General features: G+C 37.2%; 1 protein-coding gene across 5 annotated transcripts in view; it reads left to right on the forward strand.

The window, feature by feature from the left end:
- GRM8 (glutamate metabotropic receptor 8) overlaps positions 1–20,155 on the forward strand; it is a 342,436-nt gene that overhangs the window by 253,173 nt on the left and 69,108 nt on the right. For all 5 annotated transcript variants that reach the window (XM_087766391.1, XM_087766392.1, XM_087766389.1 and 2 more), the window contains one exon: positions 17,905–18,041. In XM_087766391.1, coding sequence (XP_087622517.1) covers positions 17,905–18,041 — 137 coding nt within the window. The remainder of the gene's footprint in view (positions 1–17,904; positions 18,042–20,155) is intronic.

A 20,155-nucleotide genomic window follows, 5' to 3' on the forward strand; every position in this document is an offset into this window, starting at 1 on the left:
GGAAATATGCAGCAAAATTTAACGATCATTTTTAATTTTGAAGCCTGTCTAACTAGGATTTATTTGATTGGCCTTTGTCTGAGTATTACACAGATTTTTATGCTCCTATTTCTGCAATTTAGTATTACATATGCTGACACTAAAATATAATATCAGAGAAGATTTTTTTTTGTTTGTATTTGAAAAATTATATCTGAAATTGATAAAGATGTCTTGTATTTGTGTATTTTGTTGATTATATATTTTCTGCATTTGATATTTCACTGCATATAAACCAGGCACTAAAATACCAGACACTTGGACTTGGAAAACCAGACCCTTGGATTTCTCAATTAAGAATAAAATTATGAATTTATGGTTTTCGTAAGCTGAAACAGGATTTGTTTGAGCCACTTCTAATATCTTGCACAACACCAGGAGAGGAAAAATTGCTTCGTTTCTTTTTACTTCTTGCAGAAATATGATACATGCGACATACTTATTAATATGAAGTGGGTTAATGTAATAGGTCATAACAAGCAGCTTTAACGGTTCATTAATACATTCACTGGGGGAAATTAAGAGGCCAGATAAATGGAGTTTCATGCCTTTGAACACCAAAGGTGTATATTAATGTTCTGGTAAAATTTCACACAAAGTGCCTAATGGTGCTAAAATTGGTAACAAGTAAATAGCTGAAGGTTTAGATGCTGTGTGTAGTTCAAGAAAGCTTCCAAAGGTTATTCTGCTTCCCCCAAGGTTAGCTCAACCTTTTACGCTGTGGTTTGGTCTAGAAATCTAAAGAGTATGTGAGGATGTGGTTTGTTTGCTTGTTTTCTGAGGTTTTCAACAACTCTGCTCTATTGTGAACAAAGCCTTACAATGAAATCTCTTGCTGTGGTCGGATGGAATAGTTAAACACTTTTTTTTTTCTTTTTTTTTTTTTTTAATGCAGTGCATCCATCCTTAACTCAATTTGATTTCTTTGTCTTTAAATGTATATAGTTTTATATTAATTGATGTTATCTTATGAGTATTATTTTCTCACCATGATATCGAGCAATTCTGAAGAAGAGCATTTCATTTTGTACGTTAACGTGTACATTCCACGACAATCTAAAGACAAAGGGTGAAATTTGTTCAGCAGAAGTAAATGACAGAAATTCCTTAGTTGTCAGTGAAGTTTTTGACCTAGAAGAAAGAAACAGTCTATGTGAACACTGGGGGAATATTTAGATAAGCAGAATGTGATTGATTATATAGGACTTGGAGTCTAATGCTTGCAACATATCACAGGTGAGATGTATTGCTGCAGGTGGTAAAGACTGTGTTTTCATATATTGCCATGCGTCACTGATTAGATTTAGGTCACTGTATTAGGAAATGATCATTATAGACTTAGATGGATAGTATGATGCTCTCTTCATGGTGTTTTGAATCATTATCCTGCTCTTCTAAATGTTGTTCATTACTTCACATTCTCAATCTTGGAATGGATGGTATACAGGTGGATTTTAGCTCCTGTGAATAGATTGACTGGAGCAAATGAGGATCTTCTTTTATAGACCTTATTGTAGCTGTAGGGAGCCTGTATAAAAAAATTTGAAGCCTTTTTAATATGTTGGATTGTATCTGTGAAGAAAATCTTCTCAATGACCTGGCAAATATAAGTGTCTTTTTGCAAAATACAAGAAGAGGGGTTTTGTTTTTGTTTTTGTTTTTAACTTTGCTTTAATAATTTAACATCTGGACACAAGTTGTAAAGATGATGCTGTGAATAAACTGTTTTCTGGATAGATTTTTGAAAGGGTCATGAGTGATGTGTCAGAAATTATTAGCTTTGCTTTGCTCAATGAAACACCATTCCTCATTCATTTAAATGAGTCCATGAGATTATCAGCTAGTGGAAATCAGTTTAGGTACATGAATTTCAGGAGAATGTTTCTCAAGAAACCAACTCATGATTTTGGTGATTATCTGTATTTATACCTTTATTTATTCAAGAACTGTTTATGAAGCTGAACTCTACCCTGGGATGTGATTTTGTTCTTCTGATAGAGAGCCATCCTAAAGAAAAAAACCAAGAAGAAATTAAAGTAGAGCATAAAAGGAATGCAATGATCAGAATAGTATTTTATAATCTTGAGATACAAAATGTCACAGTGAGAAAGGGAATGAAAAAAGAGCAACAGAAGGAAAAATGTGAAATGTCATCGGACAGGTATGGGGGACAATCTTGCATAACCATCAGGTGAGACAACTCCAGCTAAACCTTGGCATGTGAATGCATATACTCTGATTGCAAGAAGAGAGGTGAAAATTCTCAGTCTGGCACCTGTACACCTGGAGAATTCACACTGGTTGCAAGGAAACCTGTAAACCCTGCAGAACTGCATATAATGCTTTCAGATATCAGAGTGCGGGTGAGAATGCACCATGAACTTTGGAATTTTGTCGAATACAAACTGGCAGATAGTTGGAGGCAAGTAGCAATATCTGTGGCATTACCAGTTACAGCAACAGAAAGACTAACTAACTGGTTAATTTGCGTGGCATGCACAGAATACCCTTCACTAGTGGCACCAGGCACCAGTTTTTGTTTACTTACTGGGAGCAGCTATGGTCATGGTACCACAGCCAAAGGTCTCACTAGATGATTAAATCTTTGCCTTAGAGCTGTATTGTAAGAATTTGACAGAGCTGGCAGGGGCCAAGCTACTTTAAAGTCTTTCAGATAACCAAAGAGGAAAATTTCGCAGGCCCAGGGTCAGGGGTGGTAAGGGTGCTGTGATAGGAACAGTGCCATAAGTAAGCCATAAGAAGGAAAGTGAACAGCCTCTGCTCTTCTGCTGTCCTGTACATTCTGCACACTACCTGTTGAATATCAAAGCAGGACAGTCCAGAGCTATGACCAACCAAACAATATTTTGATTGGAAAGTTTAATCCTTGCTAAGCTACATATACAGTTTGCAACTGTAAGTAACATCTTTAATATGCAAGTGAAAAGGCAGTCATGAACAACTAGCAAGGGGTCGTGTGCTGCTCTCCTGAGGTTAATTCCTGCGCTGGAAAGGCCTGTCAGGACTTCCAGACATCCTTTTCTAAAAGAAACTTTGTCTAGACAACTTTTCAAAGGTATCCTTTTTAGGAGTCAAATCTGCCTTCGTTTCCCACCTAGGTTCAAGTACTTGATTTGAGGCGTTGGGCAAATAGTGAAGCGACTTTTGGGGAAAAAAAATATGCACACATACACAATCTTTTATTTAATTTGGCCTCTGCTTTTCTACAGTTAATTCCTTTAATGAGAGATAATGATGGGCTTTGATAGTATATTTTCAACCAGGGATATGAGAATAGAAAAGAAGTTATCAGCTTTTACAATAGCAGGGATTATTATTATGTGATGTTTTCAATCAGATCAGCCAGTCGAGGACTGGTTAAAGCTGGTTTACTAGACCTTTTTCTTCTTAAATAAATGCAAGTGTCAGCAATGCCCCTTTAAAGAGTGAAATTCCTGTAAATACTGAGAGATATAGTTCCAAGTAATGACCGATACAGCCATAGCGTATCAGATGATACACAGTGGATGGTGAAGGTTCTGGCTTGCCTCTCAGGTTTCACGAGGTGGAAAGGGAAGTTGTGGAGGTGGTTGGTAAAGAAAGGAAAGAGTAAAAAGGCAGTAAAGATGTATCACAGGCTAAACAGAGGAAAGCCATGACGAGGGGATGTTTTAGTTCACTGTGACTCTTCGAGCACCAAAGCTACACAAGTGCTGCAAGATGGGGCTTGCTGAACCTGACCCAGCACAGTACTAACAAAGCTGTGCTGGTTATGGAGGTTGTGCTGTTAATATACAATGCACGTGGGCGTGCTGGCTTCTCTGAAGTAGCTCAGGGGATACCTTGCTGCAGTCTTTCCTGCCTTGATGTGTTGGGAGAACCAGCTATAAATATGACCTAAGGCTTCCTTGAGTTGAAGAAATAGCAAAAAGGCCAGATGTGCTTCAGGCAAACAGGATTTCATATATATTACTTATTTATTTAACTTACTAGGATTGCAACTACATGCCTCATATAATCAAGTTTATCCTTAAAAGGAACAAACCTGAAAGGGCTCCAGATAACTGCAGCGGTAATATTAGTTTAAGAGTCTGAAAAGGCTTTGTAATATTTTCCTGAATGGGAAATCACTTTTTATTTCTCTTATTTTATTGGGATTTTGATGAGTGATAAAGTGATTGTTCTATTTTAGTGGGCTGAACTGATGGAGTTTTTACTATAAGAGCTGAAATCTGGCAGGCTGTAGTAACAACACAATATTCTTTCTCTGAGGTGGTACCCTTCCTTGAAGCATTTTTTGTAATTCTTTGGCAGTTTCTGCAAGATCAGCATCTAGAATCTTGTCCTTGTAAGGATTTGGGAGGGAATTAGTCTGTAAATCATCTTTTTATGAAATTGGTCAATGTGATTAAAAGCCTCAAATACTGGTCATGTATAGTGTTAGCTGAAGTTTACACAATACGATCAACAAATCCTAAATCTTCAGCTCTTTGGACTTAACACTACCTATAGACACATGAATGCAACTGCAACTGAAGCTTGTGCAAGTTGTAATAATTAGCACAGGCTGTGCCCCATTCCACTTGCTCAGGTTATGGTAAGTAGAGATGCCCACTATTACACTTTGGTTTTATTGTCTTTTAAATCACACTAAAATTTAGACAAAAAAACCTTGCTCTTTCTTTGTAAGGGGATTTGGTCTGCTCTTAAGGCTGCAGAGGTAAATATTGATTTTTACCCTTACAGGGTACAGAAGTCCAGCTTTCTTACAGGGAAATAGCAAAAGGAAATGAGAGTCTATACAAAACCTTTTCCAGTTTATGTCTGCCAGGTATCTGTTGCACGTACCTGGTGCAATAACAAAATACTACAGTATTTCCTCTAACCAGCTGCAAGAATGAATAAATTATTTTAAGCAGGTAGAAATACAATTGGCAAACTAGGCTTTTTATGTGGTCTTTGAAATACTTCATGGTAACAGTTAAATCTTCATATTGCATCATAGTTATCAGTGAAAACATTAGATTTACTGACATATTTAAAATAGCAGACTTGGGCATGATGATAAGTAAGCACACAATGCTGTAATCTGTGGCTATTATCAGAGACTTCACAAGGGTTCAAACAGCTGGGAAGACTTTACTTGCATTATATACCTGAGATAACCTATGGCTATATGATTTCCAATTTCCAATTCAATGCAGTCGTTGAATCTAGGTACTAAACCTTCCATTATGAATTATTTTTGAATGTTGTACAATAATCTTAGATTTTGGACACATAAGCATAATCAGATGAGTTTGATAACCCAATCAACACTTTCTCCATGTCAGTCCTAAAAGCTTATTTTCGCACATGCTAATTAACACCAGAAGCAAGATGGTCTTATTTTTGTCTTTTGTGTATGTGTGTGTGTGTGTCTTTTTTTCAACCCAGTACTGCTGGGTTCAACCCTCTTGCCAGGTATGTGTTTTGCCAGCTCAAGATGTATGACTTAATCTCTAGGCAATTCAAAAGGTCCCTGCACTCCACGAGCTTCTGATAGGCCTACTGACATTTAAATCAGGTAGAAAATACCCTTTGTGATAAGCAGGTAATCAGGACAGTGTCATTACTATGGTTGAGCATGAGTTGAGAGAAGAATGGTACCTGTTTTTGTTGCCCAACTGTGAAAATAGTATGTTTTTTTAGGATTTAAAACCAAGCCAGCATATTAAATGGTAAAAGCCTTGATAACTATGGCAAAAGAAAAAAATGCAGATTTATGTTTTTATGTGACTCTCGTTGTACAGTGATAAACTATAAAGATTTATTTTAGAAATTTTGAGCCAGACACATTTATAAAATCTCTCTCTTGTTTTTGGGTCTTTTTAAAAACTTTTATCTTGTTTCCACAATGCAAATCATTTGCAAACCTGATTTAAATAACTAGTTAAACAGAGTTTCTGTCTTCCTTATGATACTGAAGGAAGAAGTCAGCATTGTTTGATGAATATGTCTTTTAGTCATGACATATTTTAGTTATGTAGGGAAGATAATGCCAAGACTTGAAGGATGTCTAATGTTAGCATTTTTCATTACATCACTTACTATAACTAAGTATTCAAGTACCATGGAGCTCAGATGTTTTGAGTCAGGCCCCCAAAGAAGCCTTTAAATTCTAAGATTAAAAGTACTCTTGGAGCAATACTTTTGCACCATCTGTTTTTTGAATAGCAGTGTGGCTGCATATGAAAGCTTTTCTGTGTGGCCCTGAGGATTCAGAACTTTTTAAAGCAAGCTAAAAAGATTCTCCCATGTTTACGTGAACTTAATATCTGGGATCCAAAAAGAAGTTTTGTAAGACTAGCCATAAAATTTCAATAATACTGAGAATGTCAGTGGTCAGTATTTTTACTTGTAATTTTTGGAATGTGAATTTATCATAGCGGTAGACAAGATTGAGATGTACAATCTCAAGCTTTACTGCATTAGCAGTATGGCCTGTGTTATTCACTAACATTAATACAGAACTGTACCTGTAAAAATGTGTTAATGAAGTACACTCATCATCAGTCTCCTTGAATGGAGAGATTAGCCATTCAAAGAATATAATGTTCCTCTCATACAGATTTGTTATGCTGTTAAAAAAAAATTATGCTCATTTGTCTTCAATAAAAATAAATTACTTCCCCATATAGCAACAGCTTCTAATATGCTCCATGTAAACAGGTGAATAATCTTTTATCCTAGGCAAAAGAGTCAGTGAAAAAAAATTCAGTTATACTCTTTCACAACAACCGTAAAGGTATAAAATTAGTATAGACATTACTGTGTAAGTTTCTGCAAAGTTAGTACTGAAAGATTGCATGGACTGACCTTCTGGAAGGTTAGTATGATCTCTAAAGTAGGGTCTTTAAAAAGTGGGAAGCGTGGGAGTGAGTATATAGGTTATAGGTGTATTAAATGACTTCATTTCCAAATTTAAGTCGTTCTTCAGTAAGGCTGCGACCCATAAACTGCTTGTAAAACATTATAAATTAAAATGACTTCTTAAATATTTTATAGATATAGCATTAATATTGTTTCATGTCTTTGGAGATTAATAGCTCTACAATTACCTGAAATAACCATGGCAACAGAGTAAATTTTCACTGGGCACCAGTTACTCACTAATGGTTGCTGTAATTACAAAGAAACAAGATAATAAACCCCCAGAAATTATTTGTTATCCTTTGGCTTCAATACGTTAATTATTGCCATGCAGACTTGAAGGGCTCAGGAATTTCAAGCATGTTTTCCTTGCTGCAGCACATCAGACTTCTCTGTAACTGCTCTGTAGTCTTCCCCCTCTTTTCAGCACAAGGTAATATAATGAATAACGTAGTATTTGTTGTGAATTGTATTAGACTGTTTTGCACTCTAGAAACATCAAACAATAAAACATGACAAGGTCATGAGGCTGAAATAAAATTACCTTGGATACTTTGGAAAATCTAAAGCTGTGATTCAGACAGGGACGTCTCTGCTTGATGCCTCTCTCCAAATTTTTTGTGATATTTGAACCGTGACCTGAAGCTCTCTGTGTGCATCTGTGTGCATGGTTGTGTGAGTTAGTTCATTTTCGATGTAGACTCTATAAACGAAATCCAGCTACAAAATGGGTTATGGATAATTAACAGTTGCTCTTTGGAGCTGTCCCCTCTCTAAACATCAGAGGAGCAGAATCACAAATAGAGGCTCTGCTGGAGTTGGGACAGAAGTCCCTGTACTGAGGATGTTGTCTGTTAGGGGCCATTTACCCCCTTTCCCATTTTGATGCCATTTTAACAATCACTCTGAAGACGGTCATTACCTTTCCTCACCAGAATGCTGCCTTGTTCCCAGGCATCTATCATCTGTGGCAAAGAGCTCTTGAGAAGCTGAACAAGCTCCCAAAACTTCTGTGCAACAGCAGCTGGAAGTATAGATGGCTCTTCAGATGCTACCTTTTCCTGCAGACATCTCTTGCAGTTTAACTAGTTCCTGAACACTACAGTCTCTGTGTTGATTCCTTGTAGTAATGTGTTGCTCTCTTTGATCCACCTCCTTATATGAGCCCCACCTCCATTTGGGCAGGGCTTGCACTTATCTCCACATCTCATTTCCCTCACATGGTTCAGTACCAGAGGTGGTGTTCTCGAGTGGGAAGGGAAGAAATCTTTCTTTCCAAGACTGTACAGGCACTTGCAAGTTACTGATATTCACGAAAGTTGTTTCTTTATCTGAAACACTTTATCTTAGTGTCTTTTGACTTCTGAAGTCCAGAGAGGTGTGTATGTGTCTGCTTGGCAAGTTTTCATCCTGGCCTGAAGTAAATGCTCAGACTGGAGTCTGAAGTAGGAGAGCTGTAACTCATCTCTGCCTTCCCATATTCAGTAAGTGCAAGCTGATGAGAAAAGTCTGGTATCATCTGAAAGACACTTTGTCAATTGTCAGCTTGATAGATTCTTGCCTGAAAAGTTTCAGAGTGCCAATAGTAAGATGCAGGGTAGAAACTATGCTGCAAGCATACCTTTTAGTAGAACTGAGCAGAGGTGCTTATTCCAGAGGAAATAAGCTAATTACCAAAGCAAAAAAGGAGGAGCCTTATACAACCAGAATTTCACAAAAAACCTTAGCCAGAACTCTTTGAAAGATTAAAATAATAAAGAGAGAGATAACGGAATATTTATACTTGTATCTATTGTAACAGGACCACTGCTGTAGAATGATGTACGAACATTAATCCAGGAAGGGAATATTTTTTTTCTCGTGTAATACACAGTGTCCTAGGTAGGACCTACCTAGATAGGATCTGCTGAACATGGCAGATGACCCCAGTGGAATTACTGTGTATTCAGTGACAGAGGTCAGTAGTACTGAAGTAAAGACATCTTTCTGGGACTAGTAAAACAAAAACAAACAAAAAAAGGAGGTGTGTGTGAAGAACCACGCCACCCTCCCCAAATAATGTAACAAAGCAGGAAAAATGGAAAAGGTAGAATAAGGAGGATCCTCAGTATCTCATGAAGCATTGGAGACTGGCTACTGCTGAAAAGAGGGTGCAGGCGGGGTGCACCCAAGCTCTTGTGACATGTAGTTCTCACATATGTCTTGGTGTGTCCTTCTTGTATACCCTGAGAGAAGCTGATGGCCATATTTATGGTCAGGTGGGAATTGTTCTGTGCTTCCTAGGAACATATTAATAAGACTTTTGGGTTACAAAAAACTGCTAATGCAGAAGTTCTTGGACACTCCTGATGTCCTCAATCTCTTCTGATCTCTTCCAATGGCACTGCTATATAGTGCCATATAGTATAGCTACTGCTTCTTGGAAGAGTTTTTTTGCCTGTAAAATCATGAAAATGGAAATAAAGAATATGAAGATCCTTTTAAACTGGGCATCTATTGTATGGTTGTGTTGCTGGGGACTGGAGGTGATTGTGATTCTGTAGAGAAATGCACATTTATTTGAAGTGTATTCATTTTGGCGATACTGAAACAAAAGAGCTGCAGTTGTATTTGTGGTAGAGATTCCTCACACTTTCACTCCCACTTACTTCCCAGCATATGTGTAAGATAGCGAGCTACCTTTATTTTTTTTTTTTTCTTGTGGAAAATCATAACCATGAATTCTTCTCAGAAGGATTACAAGAAATGTGCTTGCTATGACTGGTGCTGAAAAATACATTTAAGAAGAAAAAATACCCAACAACAACACTGTTAAAAAATATAAGAATATACTTGGTAACATTAAAATGAACATTTTCCACCCAAGAACATTTGATACTCTCCAGTCTACAATGTCATGCAAACAAAACTTTATGCATTTATTTACACATTTGAATAGTTGTTACGCCCAAAACCTAACCATCCTCTTATAACTTCCTCTTCCAGTACAAGCTGTTAGCACTTACCAGATAATGTCATACCACCTTGCTACTATTTGAGTATGTTACTAGAGTATTATTTATCTTGCAGTTGAATTTTATGTGATGTGTTGATTTTTAAGGGGTTGACTTATGTGTCCCCATTGCATACAATATCCATTCCCAGAGCCTGTCGGGTTTTTTTGACTTACTGGGTTCTTCAGCTACAGAACTGAACCAATCGTTTCTGGCACACAATGTATGCTACAGATTTTAAGATTAAACCTGTCTCTATGGATTTGCTGCATACAGAATAAAAATAGTCTGGATTGTTGCAAGTATGCTGGTAGCACTGAGCTTCTTGGCTACATGTAGGGAGTGGCAAGCTCTTTCACTCTCTGTCTCCTCTCTAGCCCCCAAATCCCCCTCCCTATCTACTGTGAAGTTGTGTGGACAGGGCTGTCCTTTTTCCAGAGGTGGAAAGAACAAAGCTAAGGTGGCAGGGGGGTCCAAAGGGGCTCATTTTCTGTTCCTCACTCATTCCTACCCTATCAAAATCTCCTTCTTCACACTTCTTTCCTAGGACAGATGGATGTTACTGCCAGTGCCACAGTGTTAGTGCCTGCCTTGCTTTAGCACCTATGGGTGAAACAGCTCATCTGCATCTCCTACCCCTCCCAGTTTGGGAAAATCATTTACATAGCATTACCCCACCTCTGGGAGGAGAGGTGAAAGTAGAGGCATAGCCTCGCTGTGCAGAGAAGGCGATCAACCCAGGCTGGGAAATATAAAACTGCCTTTGCAGTACTGTCACCATAGCAGGACTGCTGTCTAGCAATTTTAATTCTTTATCTGGCAAAATATGAATTTTAATCCATGATATGGTTGTATTATAGCTATATTTATTGTCTGTTAATAGACTCAAGGTCCTGTAAAAAGAGGAGCTAGAGTTCTGTCTTTTTGTATTCTGGCGTGAGTATTACTTGTTAGAGGATACGAACAAAAATTTCACCAGTGTAGTATGTTTGCAGAGAGTGGCCAAAAGCAGATGCTTGAGGAGAGAATGTAGAGAACAAAGACAACGTAGGAGAATTTTTCTCTTGTATATTCTTCTTGCAATTAGTAGCCAAAGGACTGCGTGGACCACAGTTGCATCCAGATCACTTCTTTTAATAAGTACTGATAGACATACTAATAAATGATGGAGCAAATTGCTTTTTGATATACCTGTACTGTTGGCTGCAACAGCTCAGTCTCATCTTCAAATTTTATTCATTTTAGTGTAAGTTTTATGAGATATTGTGTCTCTGCACTTGCTGTGGCAAGAAGTTCTAATCTGGAAGGAAAAAAGTACTACTTGTTATTTGTTATTTTAAATACCATGTGCTCATGATACCCACCCTGACTGATGTTCTCATGCAGGGGTGGAATGAGCTGTTCCTTTCACAGAAGTACACATTTCTAATGATTCACTGTGCTGAGGACCAAGACATCAAATAAATTATACCCATCTCTGCAGAATCACAACTAAAGTTCTTGTCCATCAGCTTCAATAATATAAAGTCGTACTGTCTGACCTGGAATTGATTTATATTAGTTTATTTTAATACCAGATTCTTTACTTTATCAGCTTCGTAGTGGGTACCACCATAATTTATATCATATATGCCCAAAATCTGTATGTAATTCATTTTCTGTAGCACTCTCTGCTTCCCTTTGGTTCTATTTTGTGCATTCATACATGAACAGCCAGAATCTGCCCCATGGTAAGTAAGATAAATTGCCTAAACATGGGCACTGAATGCCATGTCAGATCCCCCAGGGTATCCATCTGGCCTCCAGCTGCTGCCTCGGAAAGGCACAGGTTCTCTGTCATATGCATATTCTGTATATCTGGGTGGATAACTCCAGTATCTTAGGATATTTAAAACATCAGTAGGCGCCTATGTTTACAGCAGCTGGATGCAATCCTGTTTTATTGTCCCAGTCTTGAACTGAGACATTTAGGGTAAGCATAAAGAGAAGTCTTTTTGGATTTTGAATAGGTATAAGACAGTCGTCATTTGTTATTTTAGTAACCACATTGCTCATTGTTTGAAAATGTCTGCTCTATGGAGATTGAGCAGATAATGGCTTCACTTGTCACAAACCTCACGTAGTTTGATACAGTGTGTATTCCTCCTCTGTCTGCCAGCCTAACATTCACAAATTAACTTTTGTTAGTTCTCATTAGTTGTTTATAATTCTCTGGTATTTTTTTATTTCAAGTATTAAATGTTTTAACAGCTTGTATTTACTCTTTCCATTGATTCCATTTCAACCTTCTATTTAATTTGTCTCATTGAAATACTTATCAGTGACAAATTTCTTGTTTAATTTTACAGATGCATTCTTCTTCTCTGCGAGCTTTCAGTACTGAAAGTTCAAATGGTTACTCTCCCTCTTTCTACTTTACTGAGAACAATTTAATTCATGTACATCTCTGTAGTACTTTTTCCTTTTAACAGCTAATTAAAATGAAATGATAATTAAAAAAAATCTGAACCCCTAAGTCTAGCACTTGAAGCTAATTGTATAAATTAATGAAATAAGGGTTGATACTATAAATCTGAGGAATCTTCCAGTAAAGCCAAATTCTAACATATGGTGCATTCTGAAGTTTTTGATACACAACAGCTTACTGTATTATAGTGTGCAATAAACTGCTTGACTTCTGTTTACCTAAACACACCCTTGAATCCATGCTGACCACATAAGGATTCAAGCAGAAAAAACAGCCTGTGTGGTGCAGCTCAAAGGATGAAGACTTAGCTTAAGTAATTTTCATTTCGGTTTAAAAAATGAAATTAATATCAAGCCACTGAAATCTGGTGAAATACCAGATTTGTATCTGGTATCAAGCTTTATAATGGAATCAGCTCCACTACAGTTGGAATATTCTGTAAATGGCACTAAGATTACAGTTTACATTAGGAGCAGGGATGTTTTATTTTCATGTGAAATGCAACTTGATAAAGAAGGCACATGCAGGATAAGGTAGTTGCTGAGCAGCATCTTAAGAGTATCAAGGTACATGTTTAAGGATTTCTTCAGAAGAATGTGAATTTTCAAGTTCAGTGCACAAAGGACCTGTCATAAAACAGTTGTTTATGAGAAAGAGTCCTCTTTGACATCAGTGTAAGGCATTAAAATTTTAAAAGGATCCATTACATCCTTGATTCTGAATTAAAAACATGCATTTTTTTTTCCCCTTTAAATAACATTTCTGGCTAGTTTAAGCTGCATTTTGAAAGGCTCATAAACAGTTGAGGTCACAGACACATGGCTTCAGTAATGTTTAGCTAATGTGCTAGTTTAACACCCAGAGTTGTTTAATGCTGCTGGCTGTAAACTGGGAAGGAGGAGGGAGAATTTCTTTCAGTACCCAATTATTACTTTATATCTACAATAAGTAAATGTGTCCTTAGGCTTAATAAAATGTGGTTCTTTTATGCCATGGATATGGATTGTCTTCCACTGAATGGTAACAGAACTATTCTACAAAGCATCCTTCTATAGGATTTATAGAAGATTATTTATTTAGTATGATTTTGGAGTGATTTTGAAGCGTTTCAAAACAACTAAGGGATTTGATATACAATACAGCAGACACTCAGAAGCTTTCAGGTGATCATGTCATATTTACAGTATATATGGCTGTTAAAAGGATCTCCAGTAGTAGACAAATGCTTATGTTTATGTCTTGAAAAACTCAGGATGCCAGTTCAGGTGCACAACCCGGTATTTCTTTGTATTTTGAATGACATCATTGGACGTAGCCACAGCTCTGCTGTCAGGACAGTGCAATCGCTTCATGTCGTGATGTCTTCAAAGGAGTAGAAGAATGGATAGAGCTCTGTCTCCATGTGTTTCCACTGTATCTCATCCCTTTTGGTTAAGTAGTTCCTGTAAAAGGAAATGAACATTTTCACCCTATGCTACCCATGAGACTGAACTGCTGGTCTTTCCTTTACAGACTGAGGACATTAAACGAGCTACATTTTCCTCTTTTGTTTTACCTTTTTAACTGCAAAAGAGTGTGATTTCAAAACAAGCCTGTAAACCTTTTGAATAAAGCTTCGTTGTGAAATTTTAAATTTTCCTGCCACTTACCAGTCTACAGTTATACGTCAGAAAAAAACCCCAACTTTCTAAAAGTATTCTGGAATTGCTCAGCAAAGAGAGACTTCAGAAACAAATCTCAAAATAAGTTAGTAACTATGTTTATATATTAAAAAAAAAGAAAAAGGATTGGCACAAAGGAAGGATGAAGAAGATGAAGGTTCACACATGATTTTCCATAGTTAGCTAAGCTTATTATGTATTCTTGAAATTCTACCATGTACTTCTGTTTGAGGCATCCGGAATATATTAAAAATTTAGTTAAGATGGTGACAGATTGAATACAATTACCTGAGTCAATCATGGGTTAAAATTATGCACGGCAACATAACCACACAGAGAATAAAATGTGAAAAGGCCCAAAGGCACAGTTCCCTCACTGCTCTTTAACTACTTTGTTAAATGATTGCTGACAAATTATAAAAAAAAAAAAAAAGATTATGAAATTAGTGAAATTATTTAAAAAAACACGGGCTAGTTTGTAATCTCTGAGGTGGTCTACACTAGTGCTACAGGGACGTTTTTCCTAAGCAAAAGTAACATTTTCCTATGATGGTGCCCAATAAATGTGGTTCCTGGATGAGGATATCCCAGTTCATTCTCTAAGATACATATCCTATCCAAGAACTATTAAGTGTGGTTTCCCAAAATCCTTTTATATAAGCTGGAATTTATACAACCTGGGCTCACTCCGTCAGGTCGGTGGTGCATTCTCTATTACTCTCTCTCCACAATGTGTTGCATTTTCATTTAGCAGCCAGTCCTCAATGACCATTAAGTGGAGCAATTAAACACTCAATGTCTTAAACTAGCACTAGGATGAAATTCCCTGTAATGGTAATGGTACAGTATAAGCATAAGTGGCAGTACAGTACGGGATATCAAGAGTGCTCAATTCTGCATATCTGGTTGTCAAAAAAGAGGCATTTGTACAACTCAATGGCATTTGTTACAGTGTTATATACCGAATCTAGACATGCTTCCACCTATGCTATTAGTTATGGTCAGCTACAGTGTTTCTCCACATGGTTTAATTATCTGATGTCTATACAGTTTTAATCAGTTTTTCCACAGAAGTATTCACTTTAATTTGATGGATTATCCAACAAAGTGTATTTTCTTAGAAAACCTTTTCATTTTGTGGACTGTCCGTTCTCAGATGAACTGTCATCTTGATCATCCATCAGGGTATATTTTTCTTCAGATGAGATTAACATTCTTTTAAGAACACTAATTGACCATTGGTGATTTGTTTATATCCTTGGGGCCTCTAGTTTCATTCTGTCCTTACACTTCCAAGGCTTCTGCTACCACCTTGCATTCATAATTTTGGGAATCCTTGCTAAAATCCCCAGGTTTCCATCAAATGCCTTTAAGCTTTGCTTTCCTGGTTATGTAGCTAATGGTTTATTAGCACAATCCAGCCATGCATACGTCGTTGTTTTAGGTCCATTAAATGTTTAATTCCACAAAGCAACATATATATATATATATGAGACATATATAAATCATATATAAATCATCTTTTATACATATAAGACGTAGATGAAAACAATGGTCTGGTACTGGTTGCTCACAGTGTCTGCTAGTTATGGCAGCATTGCTGGTACATTATCAAATTTACTTTACAGCAGGCACTGTGACTCTTACTGTACTTTCTAAAAATCTGTTATTCAACAGAGGGATAGTACGTTCTTCCCAGTGTTTGGGGGTCTGAATCTTCTGTGGCTTATTCCAGGTTTTAACAAGCTTAACTTTATTAACTTGTCAAAGGTTGTTTTCACTTCTGCTATATGAGAAAGATCTCGTTGGACTCAGTTGGAGTGGCAGCTGAATTCAGCAGGATGCTGCATTGCTGTTGACTGAGGTGCACAGTGTGAGATGCTGTTATGCTCTAGCTGAGAACACCACTATATCAAAGAGAAAGATGGTTCTGGCCTGTACTATAGTCTGTCTCTTTGCACATGATATTTCTGAACCCAGCAATGGATTATAAGATCACACTGTTATTGCTGAGCATAAGAGTGTCTGAAGTTCCCATTGGTCTTAAGGGATACAAAGGACATTTTGTATCTGGTGGTAAAATATATCTGTTCTTTCCATGAGCTCTTTAAATGCTGCTGAGTGGAAAGATGAATTCCGTCATTACTTGAGAGTAATATTTTGAAGGTTACCTCCATACCAACAACAGCTGAGTACGTGTTTATTGGGTGGAAGAAATTTATTGGATCAACCTGCTATTTGAGCAGTGAAGAAGAATTTCATTGCTTGGAAGACTGTAGACTGGCATTTTTCTTGCCCTCCATTCTGTCAAGGGAATTGGGAGCAAAGCACAGAGAGCTTTCCAAATTTTTATGTTGAGTCTCCTGTATCTTCGTAGGGTCTTAAGTCTTTATCACACATAATTTTTTGATATTCCTCTTCCATGGTTGCTCACATCTAATTTTTGCAGCCAGAGTTTTCCTGGCAGAACTGTGAAATTGGCACAGTAGATAATGTGCCACTTGTCACTCTCAAAGCACTGTTTATTTCACTGGATTTCAGTTTTGTAAGAAAGCTGCTATACAAAACAAGAGAACAAAATACTTTATGGGAGACAGACATACAAGAAGAACTATTTGTGCTGAAATTCTGGGGTACGTAGATTGCTGTCCCCACTTCTACTGGCTAGCTTCTGCTTGATACATACCCAGAATTTCAAGCTGCTTTTGGCATTCTCTGGAAACCACTCACAGTGGACTTAGTGCCTCTAAGTGCTACATTAACAAGTCTTATACTGTAGGAAGTTACCATGAACTGGATATTCTCCTATTCTTGCTTGTTTGTATGGAGAAACGTGAAAACATTGGGGGGTGGGGTTTGTGGTAGTTTGTTTTTTTTCCCCCAGTAAAGATAGATTTCATTCTCCAGTCACTGAAATAGAACTTCAACATCAATTTGTCTTCAATGGACCTCAACTATAAATATGATTCACCTATATACATATGAAATTGGGGGACGGATAAAGATGACATTCTTTGTGTAGTTTTTGAAAAGTCTCTGTAGGAGTGCAGATCCTTGACGTGACCTTGAGGGAATTCATCAAAATGTGTTCTAATTTGGCTGGCCTGGTTGCCAAGGTAGACGTGTAGTTTTCAATCTTTGAACATTTTGTTGATCGAAGTAAGAACAGTGTGTTGATTTATAACTTATGACAGCTTCAGCAGTGGCCCTTTCTGTCAGGCAGTGTCATGTACAGAGGAGAGAGCACCAAGCATGGCTGCTGTCCTTAATTTATTTTGATAAAACACTTTTACACAGGTAGTCAGTGCTAGAAACTGATCAGATTAATAGTGACCAGATTTAGACACTTGCATCTCAAGGTCTTTTATGAGTGTTGGCTCCTAAGTTGATGATATTAATTTTATTTTCATACTTAACAGGGAAATTCTTTATGAAGTTCATTACAGGATTGCTATTTTGTGCCTACTGCACTGTATTCACATCCTGAAGTGAAATTATGCCCTTCTGCAAGTCAAAAGGAGTTTCTCCACTTCTGTTTTATCACAGAATTTCCTAATGTTCTGTAATACACACGAAAACCCAACAAACCAAACAAAAAGATTGCAAAAGATTAGCTTTTAAAATTGTTTTAATTAACCATAGATAAGGTAGACCTTGTGATGATGCTAATAACACGCATTTTTTCTTTGTGAGGTTTTTGAATTATTACCATACTAGCCTCGTGTTATGAAGAACCTGCTGAATCTCTAATTAGTATTTTTCCTCCAAAATATACTTTCTGGGAAATTGCTTTAAAGGTATTTATCCTAACTGCTTTTTAATTTTTTTTCAGGGAGTGCTGGAACACCTGTTATCTTCAATGAAAATGGAGATGCTCCTGGACGCTATGATATTTTTCAGTATCAAATCACCAACAAGAGTACAGAATACAAAGTAATTGGTCAGTGGACTAACCAACTTCATCTAAATGTAAGTACTAGTTTGATCGTGATGCTGACATTGGAGAATACTCATTTGAGCATTACATTATTTCAAAACATTTCAAAAATGTTGATGATTTCAGCTCTGTCAGTTGGCAGAAGAAAGCTTTTCCATTCTCTTCTTTAGAAGACAATAAGGGATAGCACAATAACCTGAACCAAATTCTTTATGTTTTAAAGTAGGTTGGGTTGTGTATTTACCTGCCCCTTTAAATGATATTTTAGAATCATTATATAGCTGATATTCCTCAGACTGATTATGAAGTTAGGCAGGGAAATAGTAACTCATCCTTCAAAAGAGAGTATCAGACAAAATGATGGGTACATATATATTGCCTAGGTATTTCAAATAATATACGGGGATGGAAATGTATTTAGTAAAAAAGAAGTTTGGACTCTAACCACTTCTGATTTAGTTGAAACACTGGGATGATGAACTACTGCAATAAAAATATTTCTTAAATATGCATGGAGAATTTGGAGTTTTTCTATATAGTTAACTAGGATTAGTATAGTCCCTTATTACTTAATAGCAGAAGAAACAAAAGACACAACTTACCCATCCTTAGGAGGTGTTTCTAATTGGTGCCTTAATATGTTCTGCAAGTTTTGTGGTAGTTAAGCCCCACCTGTGCATGGAATAATATTTGTTTCGAAGATTGCCATCCCAATAAGATTCAGAGAATATAATATGCAATATTTGCATGACAGCTAAGCATCAAGCCACAGCTGTAACTTGAGAAGTTGTTGGGATCAAGGTACTTCTTTCTGTCAGAAGATGGCTCCATGCGAGGAGAGTTACAGTCATGTGAAAAGCAAAATGAATTAACCTCTTTCCTTGTTATCTGTGCAATATTTATAGGGTTTTCTTGAGGTCTGTTAGCCATTTGGGTAGCTCTGCAAATGTGAAATACCAAGTGTTGTTTTGTTAAAGGCTGATGAGAAGGGCAATAGTGTGAATTGATGACTAGATTCACCAAAGGGAGTTTATTCAGTGACTTTAATCAAATCAGAAAAACAGGTTTCAAACATCTCTGGTTTTCCATGTGAGAGATTCCTGAAGAGTAACAAAGACAGTGTAGTAAATATTTACAAATGATTCTCCTGTTGAGACTACTTTGCAATAATTATCTGAGTGTTACCCACAGTAACATAAACGGTAGCTCCCCATTTTCAGCCACAGCTGTTAAACCACTTTACCATATCTACCGTTTAATATCTATAACTACTTGGCAAGGACTCATTCATTTAATTATTCTGCCCAAACAGAAAAAACCCTACTGACAGAAACAGTGTGTAGCAGATTGTGTGGCAGTGTTACTCCCTCCACTAACCTGGTATTGGTCTGTTGAGAGTCATGAAAGGAAAAAAAATGGTTAAACAAGTTTAAAGATTAATACTAAATCGTAATTTCTAGATGACACTAGAGTTAGACCCTTATCATAACTATTGTGGCGTACATTCCAGATCTTCATAATTGCTACAGTTTCCTGAAGAGTTAATGTTTATTAAGTGAGCTGAAAAACTGATACAGACATTTTGCACTCATGTTAGTCTTAACATAGCAGTTACATAGTAGTAGCTAAAAGCTACCTTAGAATTTGCTTCAATTTTAATTCCATTCCAATCTGCCTTTTTCTATCCCCCCCTAGACTGCTAAATTTTTCATTAAGCCTGTAGCTTTTCAGTCCCATTATTTCTGCCTGATGTATGTGTACTCCAGGGAGTTCTCTGAAATATGAATAGATTGGCTGCTACTCAGACTACTGAAACCACACCACGCTAACCGCATTGACCATAAAGCTAACAGGAAAGGATTTATCTAAGGACACCCCTTGTTAAGGCTCGTTAAGAATGGATGTGTTAGGATGTTCTTTGCCTCTCTTTTTTCATCTCTTTTTTTCACGTCCATGAGCTCACGTGCTGGACACAACTGGTTGTCCAAATTTGTGGGTGAGCTCTGTCTAGCATGTGGAGTTGGGGAGATGCAAACTGCTCCGCAGTTGGTGTTTCTGCTCCCAGCCTCATGCCATGGCCCTGCTCTCGTCCCACTGCCCCCTGCTCTGCTGCACATCCCCTGCTCACACAGCCCAGGGTGCGAGC

This window comes from Nipponia nippon, unplaced genomic scaffold, assembly GCF_047370975.1.
Source record: "Nipponia nippon isolate SJK-2023a ecotype South Korea unplaced genomic scaffold, ASM4737097v1 scaffold_3, whole genome shotgun sequence".
In the NCBI taxonomy this organism is placed as follows: domain Eukaryota; kingdom Metazoa; phylum Chordata; class Aves; order Pelecaniformes; family Threskiornithidae; genus Nipponia; species Nipponia nippon.